The sequence below is a fragment of the Lygodium microphyllum genome, chromosome 4 (genome assembly GCF_053477565.2).
Source record: "Lygodium microphyllum isolate KBCC chromosome 4, Lygodium_microphyllum_v1.1.10, whole genome shotgun sequence".
Classification (NCBI taxonomy): Eukaryota; Viridiplantae; Streptophyta; class Polypodiopsida; order Schizaeales; family Lygodiaceae; genus Lygodium; species Lygodium microphyllum.
In genome coordinates this window covers 50,390,631-50,415,966 of record NC_141138.1, presented here as the reverse complement: position 1 = coordinate 50,415,966, position 25,336 = coordinate 50,390,631, and the positions used below count along the sequence as shown (strand labels likewise).

At 36.3% G+C, this 25,336-nt stretch overlaps 1 protein-coding gene across 3 annotated transcripts; it reads left to right on the top strand.

The window, feature by feature from the left end:
• Window positions 1–15,578: 15,578 nt before the first annotated feature.
• LOC148037019 (beta-glucosidase 13-like) lies at window positions 15,579–23,762 on the top strand. 3 transcript variants are annotated; one of them, XM_087675961.1, is made up of 13 exons: window positions 15,579–15,900; window positions 16,102–16,171; window positions 16,284–16,342; window positions 17,165–17,240; window positions 17,558–17,629; window positions 17,710–17,797; window positions 17,880–18,132; window positions 18,765–18,808; window positions 19,100–19,320; window positions 19,467–19,498; window positions 19,611–19,713; window positions 19,907–20,015; window positions 23,069–23,762. In XM_087675961.1, exons 1-13 carry the CDS (start codon window positions 15,679–15,681, stop codon window positions 23,235–23,237), a joined length of 1,518 nt encoding a protein of 505 aa, XP_087532087.1. In that variant the 5' UTR covers window positions 15,579–15,678; the 3' UTR covers window positions 23,238–23,762. The 3 variants fall into 3 exon arrangements, with proteins under 3 accessions (XP_087532087.1, XP_087532085.1, XP_087532086.1); XM_087675959.1 differs by having other exon boundaries at window positions 18,765–18,880; XM_087675960.1 differs by lacking the exon at window positions 17,165–17,240 and having other exon boundaries at window positions 18,765–18,880.
• Window positions 23,763–25,336: the final 1,574 nt, after the last annotated feature.

The window sequence follows — 25,336 nt, the reverse complement described above, 5'->3', positions numbered from 1 at the left end:
TTAAACATAATAGGGAAAGAGAGAAAGAGAGGGAGAGGAAGAGAGAAAAGGAAATGAGAGAGAAAGAGGGAAAACATTAAACATAATAGGGAAAGAGAGAGGGACGGAGAGGAAATGAAAGAGGGAGAGGAGATAAGAGAAATTTTTTTAAACATAATAGGGAAAGAGAGAAAGAGAGGGTGAGGGAGAGGGAGGGAGAAAACCTAATAGGGAAACAGAGAAAGAGAAGGAGAGGGTGAGGGAGGGAGAGGAAATGAGAGAGGGAGAGGAAGAGAGAAAAGGAAATGAGAGAGAAAAATATTAAACATAATAGGGAAAGAGAGAAAGAGAGGGAGAGGGTGAGGGAGGGAGAGGAAGGAAAAAACATTAAACATAATAGGGAAAGAGAGGGTGAGGGTGAAGGAGGGAGAAGAAATGAGGGAGGGAGAGGAAGAGAGAAAAGGAATTGAGAGAGGGAGAGGAGAGAGAAAAAGAGAGAAAAAACATTAAACATAATAGGGAAAGAGAGAAAGAGAGGGTGAGGGTGAGGGAGGGAGATCAGGAGGAGAGAAAAGGAAATGAGAGAGAAAGAGGAGAGAGAAAAAATATTAAACATAATAGGGAAAGAGAGAAACAGAGAGAGAGGGAGAGGGAGGGAGGGAGGGAGAGGAAATGAGAGAGGGAGAGGAAGAGAGAAAAGGAAATGAGAGAGGGAGAGGAGATAAGAGAAAAAACATTAAACATAATTGGGAAAGAGAGAAAGAGAGGGTGAGGGTGAGGGAGGGAGAGAATGAGAGAAAAGGAAATGAGAGAGGGAGGAGAGAGAAAAAACATTAAACATAATAAGGAAAGAGAGAAAGAGATGGAGAGGGTGAGGGAGGGAGAGGAAATGAGAGAGGGAGAGGAAGAGAGAAAAGGAAATGAGAGAGGGAGAGGAGATAAGAGAAAAAACATTAAACATAATAGGGAAAGAGGGAGAGGGAGGGAGAGGAAATGAGAGAGGGAGAAGAAGAGAGAAAAGGAAATGAGAGAGGGAGAGGAGAGAGAAAAAATAGTTTGCTATATTAAATTTCTAACGTAAAATTTAATAGACCTAAATTAGTAAAACTATTTTTTTTATGGATAGAACAACTTCTACTTGGTGTATACTTTCTAATGACACCTCACTTGATGGATTTGGCCATGTATACACCAAGTTATGCCATTTTTCCTATCGACTACCTTGATTGGGCAATTACATTAGTTTGTACCTTTTTCATTTCCCTGAACATTATGCTTGAACAATTACCCTAGTTTGTACCTTTTTCACTTCCTTGAACATTATGTTTCATGAGGGATCTTCTTCGAATTATGACTTTCTTTTTTCCCATGGATTTAGAAGAGAAAATATGAAGAGATTCAAAAAGGCTCTCTCACATGAGGTCTCCTTTAAATACATTGAGTCATCCATATTATTTTTAATCAGACCCATCCATGCTATAGGATCAACTAAGGCAGCTAATTGGGAGCCTTTGTTGTTGTGCTTCTCTCTCTCTCTCTCCCCCCCTCTCTCTCTCTCTCTCTACTATGCCCACTGCCTCTCTCTTTCTAGCTTTTCGCCTGGGCTTGATGCCACGGATCCTCCATCCTGCTTCCTTGGAGCAAGTCTATTTGTGCAATCTAACATCTCCAAGATTTGTGCAAGCAACTTCCATAGAAGCAAATGGGAGAGAGAAAGCGACAGTCTCTTTGGTTTTCCCTCGGGCAACCGAGTGAGCCTAAAGTGCATGCAATTCACTCCACCCTTGGCACTTAAGAAACTAGTTTTTATACCTCGAACTTTGTAGAGGTGTAAGGGACAATCGAGGTTGCAGTTGTGAAAGGAATCACAACTATGGGACGTGTTAACATTACATTATGATATAAATGATTATTTAGCAATAGCTCGACACCCTGATCTACTCCTTTGTGGCTCACTGATCTTTAATAGTCAACAAGCCTTCATTCAGGAACTCTAGGCGGAAGGATGAGTGCAAGCGATGTCGTTGGCACATGCTTGAGGGGGCGAAGAGGCGTACGGGGTAGCCAAAGCTCACCAACAAAGCAGTCCTCCTCCACATCCTCATATAATTGCACCGCTATCTTCTGAGTGAAGCGCAGGAGTCACAGACCCATGCTTGTTTTATATATATATATATATATATATATATATATATATATATATATATATATATATATATATATATATATATCTCTCTCTCTCTCTCTCTCTCTCTCTCTATCTCTCTGTGTGTGTGTGTGGCTTGAATGGCAATGCAATCCCTCGCTAGCTGGCAGTCTTAGCAGCCAATCTAGTTGATATTCCAAAGTTAGTTGAATAGGTTATGGAGCACGTACTAGCCATCCACGTCAACCAGGAGTTGGCAGAGCTAGCAGGTGGTGGCCTCATTTGCAGGAGGTGGCTAGGGTTGGAGGAGAGTCCACCAGAGAGATCTCTCTCTCTCTCTCTCTCTCTCTCTCTCTCTCTCTCTCTCTCTCTTTCTCTCTCTATGGGCTTTGTCACATTCAAAGACTCGTTTTATGTGAACTTGAAAATGGGCAATGCCCCTTTGGCCTTCTTATGCAAACCAATAAATTTTGTGCCTCTCTGTATTAAATGTAAGGGACATATAAATAAATGCCCACCTTATAGCATATAGCATATAGGGACATATAAATAAATGCCCACCTTATAGCATATAGCATGTTTATGTGAACTTGAAAATGGGCAATGTCCCTTTGGCCTTCTTATGCAAACCAATAAATTTTGTGCCTCTCTGTATTAAATGTAAGGGACATATAAATACATGCCCACCTTATAGCATATAGCATGTAGGGATTTTCTATAAGTGTGAGTTTATTAACTACAGAGGTATACTTGCTATAAAAACCTATCACATGTTAGTTTTAGGTAAACATACATATTACATTGTCAAATCTACCCATTCATTTTGATGCACACTATAACACACTAATACGAGAGAGAGAGAGAGAGAGAGAGAGAGAGAGAGAGAGAGAGAGAGAGAGAGAGAGAGAGAGAGAGAGAGAGAGAGAGAGAGAGAGAGAGAGAGAGAGAGAGAGAGAGAGAGAGAGAGAGAGAGAGAGAGAGAGATTCGTTAACATCTAAGAGTAAGAGCTTGATTTTTCCATGCTCATAATCATATTGCACTTGAAGATATGGGAAAATACATTTTTCTATCTCCACTATAATTGCACTTGAATGTGATTGTTATAAATTTAGCAACACAATCATTGAAATACGTATCACTATTATCATATATTTTTAGCAAGCATTTTTATCCTTGTGAGCCTAAGGTGACAACACTTCTATTCTTTCTCCTAAACCCCTTACCAACTTACATGGGATTCAAGGTATGAGCGATCCATTGACCATAGCAATAGAAATATTTGGATATTAACTTGCAATGGCTCAAGTTATGACAATGTAAAATATGTAAAAAAAAGAAGAAGCAGGGTGGAGGGTGAGGACAAGTCAATCACATCATAGCTTTGCATAGAGCACTTGTATGGTGGAATCAACATCTTCATGGAGTGGAGCAAGAGACTTGCTATCAAGAGACTTGCTATCACATTATATCTACATATGCTTAAAAATCCTTTGTAACTTGTCAAAATTTGACCTCAACCTCTCTACATTGCCTCCTTCATTCTTTATTGCATATGTTAGCTTGAAAAGTTGTTGTTGATTGGGATATCATTCAACATGGTGCACCTATGTGCCCCATGCATATCCATGACGTGGGTGGTAATGACTAGATGAATACCCTTGTTGTAAGACTACACCTTCGGATAAGTTGGTAGTCATGAAAATTGATGGTGGAAACAATGGTAGTAAAAGTGGTATTTCTAAGGTTGTACAACGAAAAATGAGAGTGCAAAATATTCTCTCATCGATCAAGCTCTAACAAGTGCTTTCCATTAACAATTTAGATAGTGATGACATTGCATCGAAACTCCCGACTATGGACATGAAGATCCAAGAAAGGCCCTTGAAAAGATATATAAAGCTATTGTCTTTGTGATGCTTTTTATTGCTATAGCAACATGATAAAAGTAAGTGGGTAGTGGAATGTATTGAGAGCTCACATCGATTGCAACAGTGGATCACCTCCACTTGCAAGAAGATGGGTGAAGTGGTAGGCATGTTAGTATGTCTTGACATCATGCAGTTTAACCCTTATTTTGTTTATATGGTATGTTATTTCTTGTGATGTTTTAAGGTGTTGCTTCACATAGATTGACAACTTTAGCCACATGATATAAATTTGTAATGTGTAAGTGGACATATCATTGTGGGATTGCTATGTGCTATAACATTATACTTTGACAAGGGTGATATAATTGTAAGGGATTACACAAAAGTAAAATGACGAAACTATAAATGTGGTCTCTAAAATAAACACAAAAGTATTTAAACCCTCTATATTTCCAATGCCTTCAATTGTCATGATTTAGATAAAATTATATTTGTTACATTTGAACATCTTATGATGTATCCAAATATATTTGACATTTATATAATTCAAAATTTCAAATGCTAAGTAGAACTTAATTAGGCATTGCATGCGTGTGCGTGCACTTTACACATAAAGTAAATAAAAGTTACATTTATAGAGCATGTATAAATACAAGAGGATAGAGAATTTGAGATGGCTTTTGATGGAGATCGGGAATGTGGACTCACACACATATTCAAGGGAGTATGATTTGCAATTGTTGGGGTTTTGCACATCATTATGTGCATGAGCAAAGGGGCATCCTTTGCAATTGTCGGCGTTTCACATGATTATGTGTAGAATGCACAATTTCTTACACATGAAGTGCACCATATATACTATTTTGAGCTAAGCTTTGCTTGAAAGAATATAAAAAGAGTGTGGCATAGCCTTGCAAACTTTGCAATGATGCCAAAAAGAATTATTAGGCCTAGCTTGTAATCCAACTACATCCATACATATAATGAGATGCCATAATATGCACATCATAGTGCACTATTGTGTCACACTGAGTGTGCCCTTTTTTGTGAGTGAAGCGATGCAACTTGGCTCACAAATGCAAAGTGAGCAAGGGGAAGCCTTGTGATCTTTGCAAGCCTACAACCATGCAACGTGCAATGAGTGGGTTCGGCCAACCATGCCAACTAGTGCAACTTATGTTTCATCATTTTGTGATTGAAAAAGATGTGCCTTGATATGCATGTCTTTCTCATCAAGGCAATTATAAGTTGGAAAAAACTAAAATTTTAAAAGAATAGTGCTACAAATAACATGCATACATGCATCTCACATTTCATACTTTTGTGAAGAGGATGTGCCTTGACATGTACTTCTTGCTCATTAAGAAAATTATTAGTTGGAAAATACATTTTACTTCTAACATGATTGGCTCAAATTAATGGATCATGATGTTGTAACAATCTCAATGATTGGGGCACTCTATATGTATTTTGAAAAGATGATAAGTTGGTTTATGATTGAGACTTTAATAATAATGGTTGCTTTCACACTATCTTGGTTATAGACGTCTATGATTATTCGTTGCTTTTGTTTGAAATAGTTGCTCTCTTGAGTGCATGATTTTCTTGATATTGATGTGTTATGTATCAATACAAATAGAAAATCGTTTCTATCATGTGAAGTCCATATATCACACACATTGAAGACCAATTGTTTTACACCATCTAACATGTCAAAGCTTAAGTAATCCATGCATGTGCTTTGATTGATCAATATGGCTTGATGTGATCATACACATAAAAACTACCAATGGTATATGATACTTGAGATTATTATATTTAGTGAATTTGTCTTTGCAGCACTAATAGTTTTGTTCTTTATTGGAATGTCTATATGGATGGAAGTTGCACATGGAGATGCTAAATCTAAATTGTATGGCCTAGAGAAGTAATACAAGGTAGTTCAGTGTGTAACATAATATGCATAAAAGTCATTTACTTCCATTTCTTTTTGGCTTGGGCATTGATATAGATGGTAGTGTGACACTATGTTGTGACAACATAAGCAATATCATGTTTGCTAGGAACCTAGTTCACTATGCAAGGATAAAAATCTATTGAATTGTACTATCACTTCATTGAAGCTATTGGAAGAAGAAATAGACTTGGTCCACATTAGAACATATAACCAAGTAGTAGATATCTTTACCAAGGCATTGGCTAAGATAAGCACTACTTTAGAAGTGCTTTGGAAGTTCTACATGTGCAACTTCATATTGAGCTTGAGGGGGAGCATTGGCATATTTATATTACTCTATGACTTTACTACTATGTGTATATATGGAGGATAATAAAAGAGGAGGAGATTATGTGAAGGTATATTAGGAAATAGTTAACATTAGATATTATCCACTATTAATATCTCAACAATATGCATATGAGATAAGAACAAGAACAAGAACAAGAACAAGAACAATAACAAGAACAAGAAGAACAAGAAGAAGACGACAACGATGATGATGATATTGAGCCCTCAATCTTGCCCGTCTAGCCTCTATCATTCTTCTTTCAATCTATTCATTTTAAATATTTGACATTTGATCCTTATCTCACTTCTTCTTCTTTTCTCTTTTTGTAAATCAATCATTCCCACTCAAAGAGGTGGAACCTATTGACAAGGTGGGTGTCAATTATATGGAGCTTCATTCTAGCCGATTATTTAATCTTGAAGGCATATTGAATTAATATGATGTCAAACTATGTGTTGCCACCTCTAACAAGCTGATTGAAGGTCGGGACAAAATTTGGAGTAGATTGTAGACCTAGATGGAGTTGAGCCAAACAAAAAGGTTTGGAGTGAGGTGAAGTGAAGCTAAAGGCATAGGCTAATGTGCACATACAAAGCTGCATAATTAACACACACACACACACACACAGACACACACACATATGGGCTAGTTCAATAGTACCTCACAAGAGGCAAAATGATGGAAGTGAAGGACTTTTATTTTGATTGTGAGTGTAGTTAGCTATAATGGGTTGCTTTTATGGTTGGCTATGGAGCACAACAAGATTGAGGGACCATTGAAAGGCATGTCATGGAAATTATGCATCAATGGCCAAACAACACACTATCGCATGATACTCTCTCTCTCTCTCTCTCTCTCTACATCAAGGAATATCAAAGAGGAAAGATAAGGAAAAAATAGGTAACTTTACTAGAGTTATGTTTAGACACATTGGGTTTTTCCACTTCATAGTAGAGAGTTCATTAAAGATGTGCTATATAAAGTGCTAGAGGGTTAAAGATGTGCTACATGGAGTGCCAAAGGATTAGCAAGACAAAGTTCAATGTCCATCTTCCAAACAATAATGTGGCCTTATGTAGAAGTGATACTCATTGGTTGTCAAATATCTTCTCGCTCGTTTGAGGGGTTGAGCTTAGTGGGATTGAATAAAATATCTTCAACTCCACCAAAAGTAGTGTTATAAATAACATACATGTATGCATCTTATGCTTCATCATTAGCCTTGACATGTATGTCCTTCTCATTAAGAAAATTATATGTTAGAAAAATCTTAAACTTTTAAAAGAATAGTGCTACAAATAACATGCATGCATGTTTTTCAAATTTCATCATTTTGTGAAGAGAATGTGCCTTGACATCTAATTTTTGCTCTCATTAAGAAAAATTATTAGTCGGAAAGAAGTTTCACTCTTAACATGATTGGCTCAAATTAATGGATCTTATGATAGCACATGCCCTATACTAGCTGTAGAGTTGCATGGTGTAGACAAAAACTGACCCATGTCGCTTGTCGTCCACCTCACCAACATGTGCAAGGCATATTCTCATTTCCATTGCACCCTTAAAAAGGCATCTCTATGAGCTCGAAAATCGGAGCTCATACATAGTACCTTCGCTGGCCAGCAAAGACTGCCAGCTCAATGTTCCCAGCCAACAAAAAGCAAAGACACCTCGTAAATAATATTACAACGGTTTGATCATATAATTTTTCTCACATTATATCGGATTTAGCATTCGCGATTTCATTTAATGGGTCGAGGATCACATTGATTTCATAACCACAAGACAAATCACAAAAGCCTCAATCTGTAAACAAAGAACACACAAGAACGAGCATGATATTGAGTAAGTTAAGTATCAATGGGTATTATATGACTTTATATACTAGATAAGCCATGAAGTAACTAGGTCAAAAACCACTAGATGAAGTCATTTTGAAAAGAAAAAGACATTTTTGAAAAAACAGGCAAAAAAACATTATGTTTTTAATGCTTGAAGAGAGGAAAAGTGTTAAATAATTATCCCCATGCCACCATCTAGTAGGTAAGCAATCAAAATGAATATTTAATAAAGCTCAATTGGCTCTTGACAAGTAGCAAAAAGAATCAGTCGATTGCATACTCCCCCTCATGCCTATAAATACACCCCCTCTCCTTCACAAAAAAAGTAAGAAGGAAGACCTCATGATGATGAAAAATTTTCTCTACTTCTCTTATCCATTAAAGCTTGAGCCTTGAAAGATGAAAATACCCCCCCTTCTACCTCATTTTCATTTTCTCTACCCTCTACTACACGCGTTCGCCCCATACGACCATATCACTAAGCGAAACGTTGGCAAATTTTTTTGGATGACTGCCAACTCTCCTTGAGCTACCACGTCAATTTCACCTGACATCCATGGCTCCGCGAGGTCATAGAAATTCAAAAAGAAAATTTGAAGCAAGGGAAGCAAGGAATGCGGCCGCGCCGATGGAGAAAATGATGTGATAGGAATTGGTGAGATCCCCGTTATAGCAAACTTGAGAGACATAACATCTCATCGATTTCTAAATAACTTGCGGATCCCAAAAAAGAGTTGCAAGTAGAAAGTGAAATCCTAAACCCTAAACCCTAGATTCAAGTGAGGCTACTTTCCATGCTAAAAACACTTGCTATTGTTTCTTTTTTATTTATACACGCATTGATGGTTGCACACGAAAGATTGATTATGCTTGTAATAGTTAGATCTGATTGTAAATATATAATTTGGATAATAAGAGAAAAGATTGTGATATGTCCTCCCCCACGACTAGATACAGAACCTTGCTCTAAGGGGGATTATTTTGTACCACCGCGAGGAGCTTTGGACCGGCCTCAACAACGAGAGGTCGCTTAGTGAAGAAATCCATTAGGCAAGAGGAGGCGGGAGTGCTAGGGGCGCTTTGGCTATAAATATCACGATCACTCCCTAGGAACTGCTTGACTCTCACACGGGTCAGGATGATGGGATCCTGGAGTCCTCGGTACTAGTGAAGGGATGGAAATCTTGGAGGGTTTCTTTTCTTCTGCGCAGACAGAAGGGATTTTTCGGTGAATGGAGGATTATCTTCTATGTAGGTAGAAGGAAAAATCCATTAATGTAAATAACTTTGCGAAATAATAAATATATATATTTTTCCAAAAGATTGTTTTCTCTGTCTTTGTGTTGTGCCGTAAAATTACGTTGTCGTGATGCTTTGCGAACACTGTGAAAAAGCATGGAATGCATCATTATCTGACATCTTTATTGATCTAGAGAGTCAATGTGATGTGGGTCATTAGTACTCGTGTGAGTTGTATGGATTATCCAAAAATACTAGATTTTTGGATTCTAATATATATTTTATATTATTTATAGTAAAAATTGAAAAAAGTTAGAAAAGCTTCTAGATTAGGATGGCATGCAAAAAGCAAGTTGCTTTTTCAGCTAGTTATGGGATTTTCATAAAAAAGATAGATTGATGAAATTGTGCACATCTTGATCACTATACACAGGTTGAAAACCGCAGTTTGAACTGAAAGGGGAAGGAAAAGTGATCTAGGAGATCTGTGACCATGTGTCTTGGAGTTTTACACCCCTTTCGAAGCCAACGGAGCCATCAGATTTGGGTTCCGAGCAACAGAGAAGGAGCTATAATTTTGATGCACGTTTTGTTCTACGAAGAAGCTTCAAGAGATTTAATTCTTGGAGATTGCTTCTGAGTAGTGCAAGGATTCCAGGTTCTTTGAATACCTATTGATTCAATTCATTGTGCTTTGTCTTTGTCATGTTTACTACTTGTGTATTCTCTTTCTTCTCTTCCATCTCCTATCTCTACTTCCTTCTACCTCTGATCCCTGGTGGATTCGACCTTTCGACAAAAACCCCTTCGACAATGCAAAGAAACCTATGATAACGGGTTAATTAACGAAGTTGCTTTTATATGTCATAACTTAATGTGATAGGTAATTTGAAAACTAAAGATAATAATTTGTGGAAAGCGGGTGGGTGAGATCCATATTGACAGATCCGTCCTACTACAGATGGGTGGTCTTGGTAAGTTGGAAGCTTCTCTCAAGAGATTAAACGAAACATTAATTAGGAAAAATTAGGTAGAGTTGAGCGTAACTTGCCTAGGGTCCAGGTCTAAAAACCTTGATCAGAAATTAACTTAAGGGAAAGGTGCAGTGGCTGTGCCGCCAGAACTCCCTGAAGGTTCCTTGAATCCTAACCAATTATTGGGAAAACAACGTTGCACTCCATGAGCCAAGGTCCATGAACCAAGGGTAACTACGATCGCTCCAGTCGGATGAGCAGCCCTTGTGGGGAACCTCCGATGGAGCTAGTTGATGTATTGAGATCTCAATCGTCAAATTAGGATCCCGAGCTTGTAGGCTGATCCTCGTGGGGATAATCGATACCTTCCGTTACGGGGTGGACTGTGGGAAACCTAGACTATAGACCCTGTGCATTCTCCCGAGTGCCAGGTGAAGTCGTCTAGGATAGTTCCCCCATGAACCACTAACTTTATGTTGCGAAGGAATTGTTAGGGAAGCACGTGACAAAAGAAGATGCAATGTTTTAAGAATTGGCCCACCTGTGCTACCTACATATCTTCAAGAGGTTTCCTTAGATTATCTTCTTTTTATCAATGGTTCGATAGAAATTATGCTCATGTTGCAAATCCATTAACTAATAGGCTTAAGAGAGAATCTTTCTTTTGGGATTCCATAGCAGACCAAAGCTTTAATGAGTTGAAATCTTTGTTAGTTTTAGCACCAATTTTGGTATGTCCAAACTTTTTAAAGGAATTCACTATATGTGTGGATGCTAGTGAAAGAGTTATCGGGGCTATTTTATATCAAGGCCATTGAGTAATTTCTCATGAGAATAGAAAATTGGATGATAAGGAGCATAAACTCCATGTTTATGAGTAGAAAATGCTAACCATTCTTCATGCAATCAAAAATTGGTATCATTATATCTATGGCAGCCATTTTAAAGTCAAGAGCGATCATGGAGTGTTGGAATATTTTCTTTCTCAACCCATTTTATCTCTTGAGCAACAATATTAGCCCACTAGCAACATTATGGATAGGAGATCTCAAGTGCTTATGCATTCTCCCTAGGTACAATACCAATAAACAACCTACTATAGCATTGTCAACTATAGAGGTATAATATTGTGGGATAGAAATAGTTACATGGGTGCCTTAGGGGGTTCACTATATATAAACCCTCTATATTACATGCATTCAAGTCCCATTTAAAAATTTCCTTATTTGTGAGTTTTGGAGAAATAAAACATACACCTTTTCTATTCAATTGATAAATGACCACTTTATATGGCACCCTTTTATATGTAAAAAATGTATAAAATTGGTATTTTCAAAATCCCTTCTTTTGAACCCACATGATATGCTTACATATTTGTGAGTGACACCCTCCCCCCCTGGTGCCCCATGCGAGGGGAGCAAACATGGTTGAGGCTACTTCTTTTTGGCTTGGGCATTGATATAGATGGTAGTGTGACACTATGTTGTGACAACATAAGCAATATCATGTTGGCTAGGAACCTAGTCTACTATGCAAGGATAAAAATCTATTGAATTGTACTATCACTTCATTGGAAAGAAGTTATTGGAAGAAGAAATAGACTTGGTCCACATTAGAACATATAACCAAGTAGTAGATATCTTCACCAAGGCATTGGCTAAGATAAGCACTACTTTAGAATTGCTTTGGGAGTTCTACATGCACAACTTCATATTGAGCTTGAGGGGGAGCATTGACATATTTATATTACTCTATGACTTTACTACTATGTGTATATATGGAGGATAATAAAAGAGGAGGAGATTATGTGAAGGTATGTTAGGAAATAGTTAACATTAGATACTATTCACTATTAATATCTCAACAATATGTGTATGAGATAAGAAGAAGAAGAAGAAGAAGAAGAAGAAGAAGAAGAAGAAGAAGACGACGATGATGATGATGATATTGAGCCCTCAATCTTGCCCATCTAGCCTCTATCATTCTTCTTTCAATCTATTCATTTTAAAGATTTTCCATTTGATCCTTATCTCACTTCTTCTTCTTTTCTCTTTTTGTAAATTGATCATTCCCACTCAAAGAGATGGAACCTATGAACAAGGTGGGTGTCACATTATATGGAGCTTCATTCTGGCCAATTATATAATCTTGAAGGCATATTGAATTAATATGATGTCAAACTATGAGTTGCCTCCTCTAACAAGCTTATTGAAGGTCGTGAAAAAATTTGGAGTAGATTGTAGACCTAGATGGAATTGAGCTCAAACAAAAAGGTTTGGAGTGAGGTGAAGTGAAACTAAAGGCATTGGCCAATGTGCACATACAAAGCTGCATAATTAATGGCCATACATACATACATACATACATATATATATATATATATATATATATATATATATATATATATGAGCTAGTTCAATAGTACCTCACAAGAGGCAAAATTATGGAAGTCAAGGACTTCTGTTTTGATTGTGAGTGTAGTTAGCTATAATGGGTTTCTTTTATGGTTGGCTATGGAGCACAACCAGATTGAGGGACCACTGAAAGGCATGCCATGGAAATTATGCATCAATGGCCAAACAACACACTATCACATGATACACACACACACACACACACACACACACTCTCTCTCTCTCTCTCTCTCTCTCTCTCTCTCTCTCTCTCTCTCTCTCTCTCTCTCTCTCTCTCTCTCTCTCTCTCTCTCTACATCAAGGAATATTAAAGAGGAAAGAGAAGGAAAAAATAAGTCACTTTACTAGAGTTATGTTTAGACACATTGGATTTTTCCACTTCATAGTAGAGAGTTCATTAAAGATGTGCTATATAAAGCGCTAGAGGGTTAAAGATGTGCTACATGGAGTGCCAAAGGTTTAGCAAGACAAAGTTCAATGTCCATCTTCCAAACAATAATGTGGCCTTATTTAGAAGTGATACTCATTGGTTGTCAAACATCTTCTCGCTAGTTTGAGGGGTTGAGCTTAGTGGGATTGAATAAACTATCTTCAACTCCACCAAAAGTAGTGTTATAAATAATATACATGCATGCATCTTATGCTTCATCATTAGCCTTGACATGTATGTCTTTCTCATCAAGAAAATTATAGGTTAGAAACATCCTAAATTTTTAAAAGAATAGTGCTACAAATAACATGGATGCATGCATTTCACATTTCATCATTTTGTGAAGAGAATGTGCCTTGACATCTAATTCTTGCTCTCATTAAGAAAATTTATTAGTCGGAAAGACATTTCACTCTTAACATGATTGGCTCAAATTAATGGGTCTCATGATATTGTGACAGTGTCAATGATTGGGACATTATGTATGTATTTTGAAGAGATGATAAGTTGGTTTATGATTAAGACTTTAACAATAATGGTTATTTTCACACTAACTTGGTTATAGATGTGTATGCCTATTCATTGTTTTTGTTTGAAATAGTTGCTCTTGAGTGCATGATTTGTTTGATTTTGATGCATTATGTATCAATAGAAGGAAAATTTGGTCCTATTATGTTAAATCCATATATAGTGCATGCATTGAAGACCAATTGTTTTACACCATCTAACATGTTAAATCTTGTCTACTCCATGTGTGTGCCTTGATTGCACAATATGAGTTGATGTGGATAGTACCAATGGTATTTGAGACTTGAGACTAGGCACTCCACACCTAGATTCTCCCCATATTTTGCTTTAGGGTTCAAAAGCATGTTTCATGTGGCAAGATAGTTCACGGAATGTGGATATAAGGAATATAATTAGAACTTCAAAAGATTTGGCAACTTAAACTAATACAATGTTGAATGCATGCAAATGTAATATACATGGATGTGGCACTCATTGATATATAGGGAGTGGAAGACCAACATTATCAAGATGAAAGCTAAACTATATCTCCAAAAAACCCTTATGACGATTTCTCAAAGATAAATATATTTAATGGTGATTTCCATTCACGTTTCTCTCTCTTGTCTCTCTTTTCTTTTCCTATCTCCTGTCTCTCTTCTTCTTCATCTTCATCTCTCTCCTCTCTCTCTCTCTCTCTCTCACACACACACACACACACACACACACACACACACACACACACACACACACACACACACACACACACACACACACACACACACACACACACACACACACACACACACACACACACACACACACACACACACACACACACACACACACACACACACACACACACACACACACACACACATATACATATATATATACATATACATATATATATACATACATACATATATATATATATATATATATATACATACATACATACATACATACATACATACATATGACATAAAATAATTATAACCTCCACTCACCCTTCAATAAATACAAGTACACATTTATTTATTGAAGTTGCCTTTGCACTAATAGTTTTCTTCTTTATTGGAATGCGTATATGGATGGAAGTTTTGCATAGAGGTGTTAAAAAATCTAAACTGTATGGCTTGAGAAGTAATACAAGATAATTAAAGTTGTGACATAATATGCTATAAGTCGTTTGCTTCCATTTATCTTAAATATATCTATGTGAATTGGTTAAGAGCAATTGTGATTTATAAAAGAGGGTAAATAGCGTTTTCAATATGAGTTTAATGTTGAAGGGGTCATCTTGTTGGTAGTAGTATGTATAATGAATGCTCAACACATATAGATGTGGGACTAATATGTGTATGGGGATGTGTTTTGAAATTCACAAATTGTTAAGCAAGATGTTACGTCAAGGGAATATTCTTAAACCCAAAGCATAGTTTCAAAGAGAGAGATGACATATAAACATGGTATTTATGCTTGGACCCACAAATGCTCCCGTATTCACCCATGCAATGAAGTGTCCCCAAGTGCGCATGCACCCCAACTCACCCATCCATACAAATGTCGCCAAGTGCACATGCACCCCCCTCAAGCATCCAAAAAGCCCTTAGAGCCTCTTTTCTTGCTCTCAAACATTGTTTCATGTAGTGCATGTAAACTTTGATGTTTGTAGTACACTTACAAACTATTGTCACAAAAGTAGATAAACCCACTAGCGTACATCATCCGACAATTAACATTCTAAATTTGGTTATGTATATGTACTAATGAAAATTCAAGCAAAGCTCTCCAAAAGTAACACATTGCATGGATGGATGCATTGGCGTGCAATGTCATTATAATAAGGTTGAAGTTTAGGAAGTTGTGCTTGTCGTGGGAGGTGAGGGGCCACTAGTTCATGTAACTTGGTAGAGGATGGAGGACTAACACGTCCGGACAAATGATAGGCTCTCGGCGGCAACAATTAAGCAAACAAAGATGGAAGGATGTATATAGATATGGGCTACACATGGATGAGAGAGAGAGAGAGAGAGAGAGAGAGAGAGGGAGAGGTAATAGACATGGGAAGAGGCATGATGGTATTGATGCTGTCGCAGTGCTGCTTTGCAGTAGTCATGTTGTCGTGTGGCAGGTCGTATGGCCACAATGTCAGCCGATCCGACTTTCCCAAAGGCTTCATCTTCGGGACAGCCTCTTCGGCCTTTCAGGTGAGCGGGGTGGATTCAGCTGCTGCAAGATTCTTCACCATTAACAAGCATGTCTGGCAAGATTTCAAATTATAAGAAAAATGTGCAGATTGTTTCTCTCGCCTCTACTCTTAATCCTCTGAAAATGACACACTGTCTTCTGTGGTGTTACGCCTTTCTCGTGTGTGTGTGTGTGTGGGGGGGGGGGGGGGGGGGGCGCAGTACGAGGGGGCTGCGAGAAAGGATGGGCGAGGACCAAGCATTTGGGACACACAGACGCTGCGACACCAGAGTGAGTACGACTAATCCTGTGCATTTAGTGATTTATACACTATCAAAAGGCAAAAGTCACAAGCCTGCTGGCCCCTCCTCTTTTCTCTAATCCTGTGCGTGCGCGCGTACAGGCAGCATCGCCGACGGCTCCAACGCGCTTGTTGCAGACGACCAGTACCATCGCTACAAGGTCTGTTACCTCCACCACCACCACCACCACCACCACCACCACCTCCTCCTCCTCCTCCAACCACCACCACCACCACCACCTTTGGTTTTTTGGAGCACCGAGAACACTGCTAACTCGTTCTATAGTCATTCCAACCAAGTGATCCGAAGTCCCAGTAGTTATCTGTATAACTACAATTAGCAATGGCAATGGGATTGGAGAGCATCTACGCCTTCAAATCAGCTAAACAAAGATTCAAGCGCTTCTCTATACAAACACATGAAAATGGTTTTTTCTTTTCTTAAATGATGTGCAAAATTTACTATGTGAATATGTTTACCATCATCTCCCATTTTTGTTAGCTGCCACAATAGAGGGCTAGCCAATGTTCCCACACGTTGAAATGGTTTTCTTTTTTGTTTTTTTTTTTTGGGGCGGTCTTTGGCACTAGGATCCCATGTTTCCCCTTAAATATTGAAAAGGCCATTCAAGGAGCAAAAGCCAAGAGAGAGGACAAAAATTCTCTAACCTTATGCATATCTTCTTCCAAGGTTTTCTGCATATTATTATTCCTATCCATAGAAAATGCTTAAGTGTGGAGCCCATCATCTTGCATGATTTTCCATATCACTTATTACTACCCTCAATTGACTTAAGTGTTAATCTATTAGGTTTTGTACATTGTCCAAAATACCCAAAATTTCGAAGCTTCTCTTTTCAAAAGTAACTTGTATGCACTTAGAACTCAATCTTAATACGCTTTAGATGTGCTCTTATTGCACAAAGTCAAGTACTCACAAGATTTGCCTCTTTTACATTGTCTCGTTTCTCTCATGTGTGTAGGAAGACATCAATCTTATGTCTGAAATAGGCATGGATGCTTATAGGTTTTCAATATCATGGTCGCGAATACTTCCAAGTAGGTCAATTACTTTTCAATCAATTTTGTGGGGATGGTACAACATATGGCTTTTTTGAAAACCTTACTGGCCATGAATACTTCCAAATAGGTCGATTACTTTTGTAATCAATTTTGTGGGAATGGTATAGCATATGATTTTTATGAAAACCTTAATTGAGATATGCTACATCTAAGTATGGCTCATTACTGCAGAAATGCATCAATTAAATTATTGTAATTAGCTCACATGTGTGTGCATTTAAGGTTTCCTTGGCCTCTTTATTCTTGATTTGGAACTAATCCTTAGTTATTTATTTATTGCAATCTCTTGAAAGAGGGTAGAGGAGCTGTCAATCAACTTGGAGTAGATTATTACAACAACATCATAAATGGGCTTCTAGAGAAAGGTAAGTGAACTAGACAAGGATATTTCCTTATATTTTTGGACTTAAGAAGTATATGCTAACATGCATAGATATGCCTATAGGGATTCAACCATTTGTAACTCTATATCATTGGGACCTACCACAAAGCCTTCAAGATGCTTATGGAGGATGGCTTAGTCCATTAATAATGTAATATTTTAAATTTACAAAGACTTAGTTTGAATTCAATTAATTGACACTAACCTATTTGTGTTTTCAATGTTAAATGCAGAGATGATTACACAAACTTCGTTAATATTTGCTTTACAGAATTTGGGGATCGAGTAAAGTATTGGATAACTTTTAATGAGCCCGATATCTTCACAGTCTTTGGATATAATAATGGAACTTTTGCCCCTCAAAGATGTTCCAAATATGTGGGAGATTGCAAGAGTGGAGACTCAATGATCGAGCCATATATAGTGGGCCATAATGTCATTTTATCTCATGCAAGAGCAGTTGACATTTACAAGAAAAAATATCAGGTATTTACAATAGGAAAAACTAGAAGATGGCTCTAATTCATCCAATTTTGTTGTTAATTTGATCTTTTCAAAATTAACATACAAATGGATTCTCAAAACATGTAGCATTGTATGTATATACGTGTGCTTCTTCTTCATGTGTTTTTGGAAACATGTTATATACTTTCAAAGGTAACATACAAGTAGATTCTCAAACCATGTAGCATTCTTTGTGTATAAGTGTTCTTCTTCTTCATGTGTTTTGGGCACATATTACTTACTTCTATCTATTGCTAATACTTATGGAGGCCTATTCATGCATTGCATGCAAGGTAAAAAATAAGAGACCCCCCATAATTTTTAGTCTGTAGATAGATAGGAAAATGTTTGGTTGAGAGAAGGTGAAGAGTTTAGAAAATTGGGTGAATGTTGTGAGAAAACTTGATTTCAAGCATTTTTTGGGCAAATTTCAAGCCAAAATATGTAAAACTTTTGGATATATGGGCTATTTTTTCAGTTTTCAAGCCTAAAAATCTAGGCCAATGTGACCAAGAAACCTCCAAAAAATTGGATACATTCTTTTAGCAAGTAGTGTAATACAAATGGGCATTTTGTCACATGTTTATATGATTAGTTACATTGTTTGGGTGCAGGTAAAGCAACAAGGTTCTATAGGAATCACTCTAGCTGTTAGTTGGTATGTTGCATTGCGCAATTCCTCAACAGATTCACTTGCAGTACATAGAATCCTTGATTTCACAATGGGTTGGTATGATAAGTCATTTATTTATTATGCCCTCAATGTTCAAAAAATAGGATGAGAGTTTGAAAGCTAAAAACATCTATGATGCAAAAAATTTACCATTCATTAATTTGTAGGCTAAGGGAGCTCCTTGTATGTGGAGAGACTAGTCCTGTCAGTCATACATTTCTAGGTTTACAAATAGGTTTCAAGATAGAACTTACTTTATCATTCATTAATTTGTAGGTTTGTGGATCCCATTGTGTTTGGACATTATCCGGCATCTATGCGAGAGAGAGTAGGAGACCGTCTTCCATCTTTTACTAAGCCACAAAAAGCAATGTTAAAACATTCGATTGATTTTATTGGGATAAACTACTATACCTCTAGTTATGCATATGAAGCCTTTTCACCTTCAAACACGATGGAAAAGGATTATTACTCAGATATGAATGTTCTAACAACAGGTGATGTGTAGTTCATTTCATTATTGATTAGAAACATAAGAGTGCATATACATCAAGTATAAACTTTAAAAAAACTACCTAGCCATTTCAAGTTTTGTCACATCTCATGAACACTAATGTAAGATAAAAGAAAAACTTTATTGCAGGTCAACGCAATGGTGTCTTGATTGGCCCACAGGTATAATCAAACTTTATGACTTTATGCATGGGATTCTTTTGTAGTATTCATGTGAATTTCTAGTTAATGAAACCATGCCATGTTCAATATGCTTAGATCTATGATTTTGTAGGCAGCATCACCTTGGTTAAATATAGTGCCGTTTGGTCTCTATAACCTTATGATGTATATCAAACACAAATACAAGAAGATACCTATCTATATAACAGAAAATGGTAAGCCAACACTCATACCCAAGATTATATAGTTAGAATATTAATCATTTATTCACATGTGATGAAAGTTCCCTTTATTGTTTTTTAATAGGTGTAGATAAGGCTAAAAATTCCTCATGTTCAAGACTATATAGTTAGAAAATTTATCATTCATTGACATGTGATGAAATTTCCCTTGATTGTTTTTTACTAGGCGTAGATGAGGTTAACAATTCCTCTCTACCGTTGAAGGAGGCACTACAAGATCTAGTTCGTGTGCAATATTACAATGACCATTTGACTTATCTAAGTCAATCCATCAAGTAAGAGAAAATACATTAATTTATTACTTGACTTGTCAAAGTAAATTTTTTAGATAAAGGAAAACATTGTCAACATAAAGATTTTCACTAACAATTGTATGCTTCATTTTTTCCCTCTTTGTATCTAGACCACACATGCCATCCATATTTGTGAGCCCAAACATAAGCAACACAAGAAAAACATGTTAGGGCATTCAAACACATTAGCAAGAAAATTTTATGGATTCCTAAAAGGGACCTTAAGAAGTTTCATAATTGCAATATTATTCTCTTTGCCTCACACTTTTTTTCAATTTGATGTTGCCTTTTTGGATGACCTACGTGCAGCTTGTGGTACTCACATTTTTTCAACCTGATGTTGCCCTTTTGGATGACCCACATACAACTTGTGGTACATATTTATCTCAATAAGGAATTCTCTACACTTATCTATTAACATAGATCAACAGCATAATTGTCTATGTGTTACACCTAAATAAAGTAAAAGAAAAGGGTAAGCATAAAATTGACTTAATTAAAAAAAAAGCTTTGATAGCTAGTGGGCCCTTTTGGTATTGACTTTCTTTTGACAAACAATTTAGGAAGGTGCTACATAGCATGTAATTGTAGGTCCAACAATTACTCTAGTATAGTTGTTGGCTATAACTAAGAGCGGTAAAGAATAAAAGGAGCCACATATGCTACTCAAGATGTAAATACATGCAATAGCACAACTCTCAAATGTAAGTGGTTTTAGGCTTTTGGACCCAAATAACCTCCACTATCTCATAGTCACCAACAACAAAAACCTTTCAAATATTTTAATTTCACATTTTGGGTCGTATCTATCCAATATCAATTTAATCTATCCATAGTTGTAAAGTATCATTCAAAGATACAATCATGGTTACTCATATTTTTGTATGATAAGAGTTAAGGAAAATCATTTTAGATTAGACACAAATCCTATGTTATGTGATTACAAGCTAATTCGTAGTTTAGAGAAGATAAAAACAGTGGTGTGTGCACATTCTTTTCACATTATTTGGCACCAATTCACTTCAACCACAAAAAAGTATTGGTTTTCCAAAGGAATGAAGAAAACTAGGTCTTGTCTAAGGACATTTCTTGGTTCTTAGTCATTCAAGGGTCAAAAGAGGTGGATTGCAAGAAACCTAACGTAGGAGAAATAAGATGCGATGATTCTGAGTATTAAAGAAGTTGACAAAACCAATGAGCTATGAGGAAGCATATTTTATTGGACCAGAACTTTGAGATTAATGTTCAATGTAGAGACATTGAGAAGTTAGGAGATATATGAAAAACATGGTGTGGAATCATCAAGATGATGAACCAAGAAAAAAGTCTAATACAGAAACTCTAGTTACCATAGAAAGATCAAGCTAGCTATATGTAACATATATAGATCAAGTTAACTTTAGCTAAGATATTAAAATATTACCCTTGTCTATCTTAAGATTGATTCCAAGACACTTACAAGCAGCCTTGATCCACTACAATACATACTAAAATAAATATATATGGAAGAGCAAATAGTAGTCTCATGTAATAAAGGGACATCAACTAGTGGCCTTATTTAGCCAATACAATGTACATGGGTAAGCTTTGTAGGACCATGCTACCATTACCACCAATTCTCAACTTGTTTGTTTAACTTATGATGAAACAAAAACATTTGCTAGTGAAGTGGTAAGAAGTGGAGACATGAGCATCTTATCTTGTACTCCTCACTGGACCGAGTACCTTAGATTACTTGGCAAGTGCATCATTTCTTATATCAATTAATTTCCATACAAATAATCTAGACTAGACTTTGTGTCATCTTTAAGCACTGCTAAACAAATTTTGGGAAGAAATATCTACTAGTTACCACAAACTTCATTATCAAGGTAGTTAACGAGTATATGTAAAGAAAATCCTTTATTTGCTAAGGCAATTAATGAATTTGTATAGAAAAAATGGTGTTTGAGAGTAGATAACCATACAAGCCTCAACCAAAGTACCTACTGCACATATATTATTCTAATGCTTTAGTTTTGTTTGCTTTGTTTCATCTCTTGTAGGAATATAGTTTTGGCCTAGTTCAGAATTGATTCATGACTCTGGACATTGTCCCCTTGAGTGGCTTAGACATGCATGATAATTGATCAATAGATACCATTAAGGATTACAAGATGATGATCTTGGATTTTAGAGCTCAACTTCCTTCTTAGGCTATATTCAACACGAGCTACTACTTGTGGAATCAATAAACATTTGCTCTATTTCATGGTCTAACACTTAGGAGTCCATTACACCATTCTTTAAGGAATAATTGGTTCATTGCATCATCTTCAAACATCCATAGTTCTTTTGTGCTGATGATTTTCTTGTGTTTTTGTATCTTATCAAGCCTTAAGTGACTCTTCCTTTATTCAAAACCAAGACAAGAATATTGTGTTCCTCAACAACTTTACTTGTTGGGGCAACAATAGCTAGAAATGGCCTATGGAGATGTTATCACATAATTTGGAAGTATCCTTTTTGATATGGATTAGTTTAATTAAGTGAGGCCACTTGATTTCTAAGGTCTTTATGATCTAGGCCTTGTTGAAGGCACCTTCAACCTATCCACATTATATTTTTTTCTTTTCTTAATTAGCTTGGTTTGAGTGTGGGGGCTAGTGTCATATTATGTCTTTAGAATTGGTAAGAGCCTTCCTTGGATTTTGTTTCATCCCTTCATAAGTAACAATTGTGAGAAAATGCACACCACATGAAATGACTATGAAATGACTATGAAATGACCACAATACGGTAAATAACTTGAAGTCCTCTCTTTGAGAAGAGGATTAGAGAGAGAGAGAGAGAGAGAGAGAGAGAGAGAGAGAGAGAGAGAGAGAGAGAGAGAGAGAGAGAGAGAGAGAGAGAGAGAGAGAGAGAGAGAGAGAGAGAGAGAGAGAGAGAGAGAGAGAGAGAGAGAGAGAGAGAGGGAGGGAGGGAGGGAGGGAGGGAGGGAGGGAGGGAGGGAGGGAGCGAGAGAGAGAGATATTGATTTATGTGGTTCTAAACAGGGATGGAGCTGATGTTCGAGGGTATTTCGCATGGTCTTTGTTAGATAACTTTGAGTGGACAAGTGGTTACACTGTCAGATTTGGGATCTATTTTGTGGATTTCAACACATTACGTAGATATCCAAAGGCATCTGCACATTGGTTCAAAATCGTTTTAACCAGGATATAGTTGTTAGTTTTTGTATAGATGATATTTTTTGGTGTTTTTAATTGTTAAAATATTTGTATTGTCTTAATTTTATCAAGGTATACAATATTGTTTCTTTAAGTCTATTTGTTTCATGCCAAGATAAGTTTTTGGCTTGCAACTTACAAGGCTTGAATGATTTTTAAAGGGTTCCAAGTGTGTGAAATTGTTTTGTTTTTGCACAAAATGAGAAATATGCATGCCATTAGTAGAGATTTAGATCCACTTTCCCTTTTGGTATTGAAGAGAACAAACAATTACTAGAATGTTTCTATGTTTTGGCCAAAGTGCTAATACAACCCCTTATAATTTTCAAACTTTCCAAATGTTTGCATAATTTGGTTAAATTTTCAATATATCCCAAAATTCTCCATATCCGTAAAATACATAAGAAGGTCCCCAAAATAGACTTAGATTTATATTTAATTTTTGATATATCCCTTGTATTGTAAAATTTGCAATAGTTCAAATACATAATGAAATTCATAAAGTGCCCTTGCATTTGTGAAAAAGAATCACTATCCTAGATATATTTGACATAATCTTACTAAAAGTACTTCCTTTTTGAGACACTAGTCTCATAATTTGCCACAAAAGTGGCTACAAGCCACTTTAGTAGCTCATATCTTATTTCAATATATTAGAAATAACGTGTGATAGCAAAATTGGATGGGACTTTTCCAATATTGTATGATAGTAGAATAAAGCGTTTGTAAAAAAATTAAAGTGAAAAAATATTTTCTAAAAAAATAGATTTTCAAAAGTGTAAAAAAATTGCTCAAAGAGTAGCACTCATTAAAGTTATTTACAGCTCTTGAAAAAGTTAATAGTTTTTATCTAATTTTAATTCTCTTAATGGAAACGCATGTTATACATATCAAAGTATTATTTCATGAAAGTTTTAGCTTGATTAAAAAGATTCTAAGATGGTTTTGATTAAAAGCACTAAACATTTTCAATATTCTATGAAAATAGTCTTAAAGGTAGACATAGGAATACACATTTTCTAGCTTGTTTTGACCCTTTCAATTCTTTTTCAATTACTATCTTGTGTTGAACACATTTTTCTAAAAAATTTCTTCTTAATCTTTCTCCTTGATGGGAAATTAAATTTTTAATAGAGGGTTCAAATTGTGAAAAGCACGGATCTAGAGCATGGCAAAACTTATGATGGAGGATAGAAGATAAAGCCTAGATTCATGTTGACATAAACAATGTAGAGCAACTGTTACACAAGTGAATTAGGTACCAAGATGGAAGCTTAGACTCATAAACACAATCTTATGTAGGACACTGACAATGACAAAGATACTAAGTGAAAGTACAATGCATCATGATATTGCATTCATTCCATATGAAAGTGATAGTCAAGTACAATGCTTTATAGTAGCTAGGTAGGTAGCATTCTACACCACTATGCTTATGGGATTCAGGACATCTCTTCCTAGAGCATACACCATTTGTCATTTCTCAACACAAATTATTGCCACAAGTGTGGCCTTTTTTCTAGATATCTAGTCTTAGTATCTTATGGCCATCTATAATAGGATAGTTCCAAAGTTAAATCTTCTAGCTTTAGCTAGAGAAGTTTGTTCATTCTCAAAGCTTATTCTTCATTACCATCACTTTTGTCATCATCATAGGATGCCCTTATATCCACACACTATGGTTTATAGGGATCCTTTGGATGGACTTATTACTGTTGGATCCGTGCTACTTCATTGGGACACTTGGCACATGGTCTTATGCTTTTCGAGTTAATAAATCAGCTTCAAAATACCCCTATTTATACCTCTTTTGGTGCCTAGATCCTTTCCATCACAAATAGAATCTAACTTTTATGGTTAAAATGCTTGGTTATATTAAGACTTTAGTATTGATACATCAAGTCACATCATTTTTCGATCTCTTGTATATATAGTAGTTTATTACTAAATTATGCCATATTTTAGTAACCTATATGTTTGTGCCTATTAAATAAAATTTTTTGACATTGGTATTGAATATTTTTTTTGGATCACATTCCATAGTTGAGCCAATAAAGAATTCAATTAAGGATATTTTGGAATTTAAATCAAACT

What these genes read in the sequence shown, in the direction of transcription:
- LOC148037019 (XM_087675959.1), top strand. Translation starts at nt 15,679, where the DNA reads ATGTATATAGATATGGGCTACACATGGATGAGAGAGAGAGAGAGAGAG. An exon ending in ACCAGTACCATCGCTACAAG is followed by an intron (nt 16,343 to 17,164) that starts GTCTGTTACCTC and finishes TCATGTGTGTAG; the next exon opens with GAAGACATCAATCTTATGTC. An exon ending in GTGTCTTGATTGGCCCACAG is followed by an intron (nt 19,499 to 19,610) that starts GTATAATCAAAC and finishes ATGATTTTGTAG; the next exon opens with GCAGCATCACCTTGGTTAAA.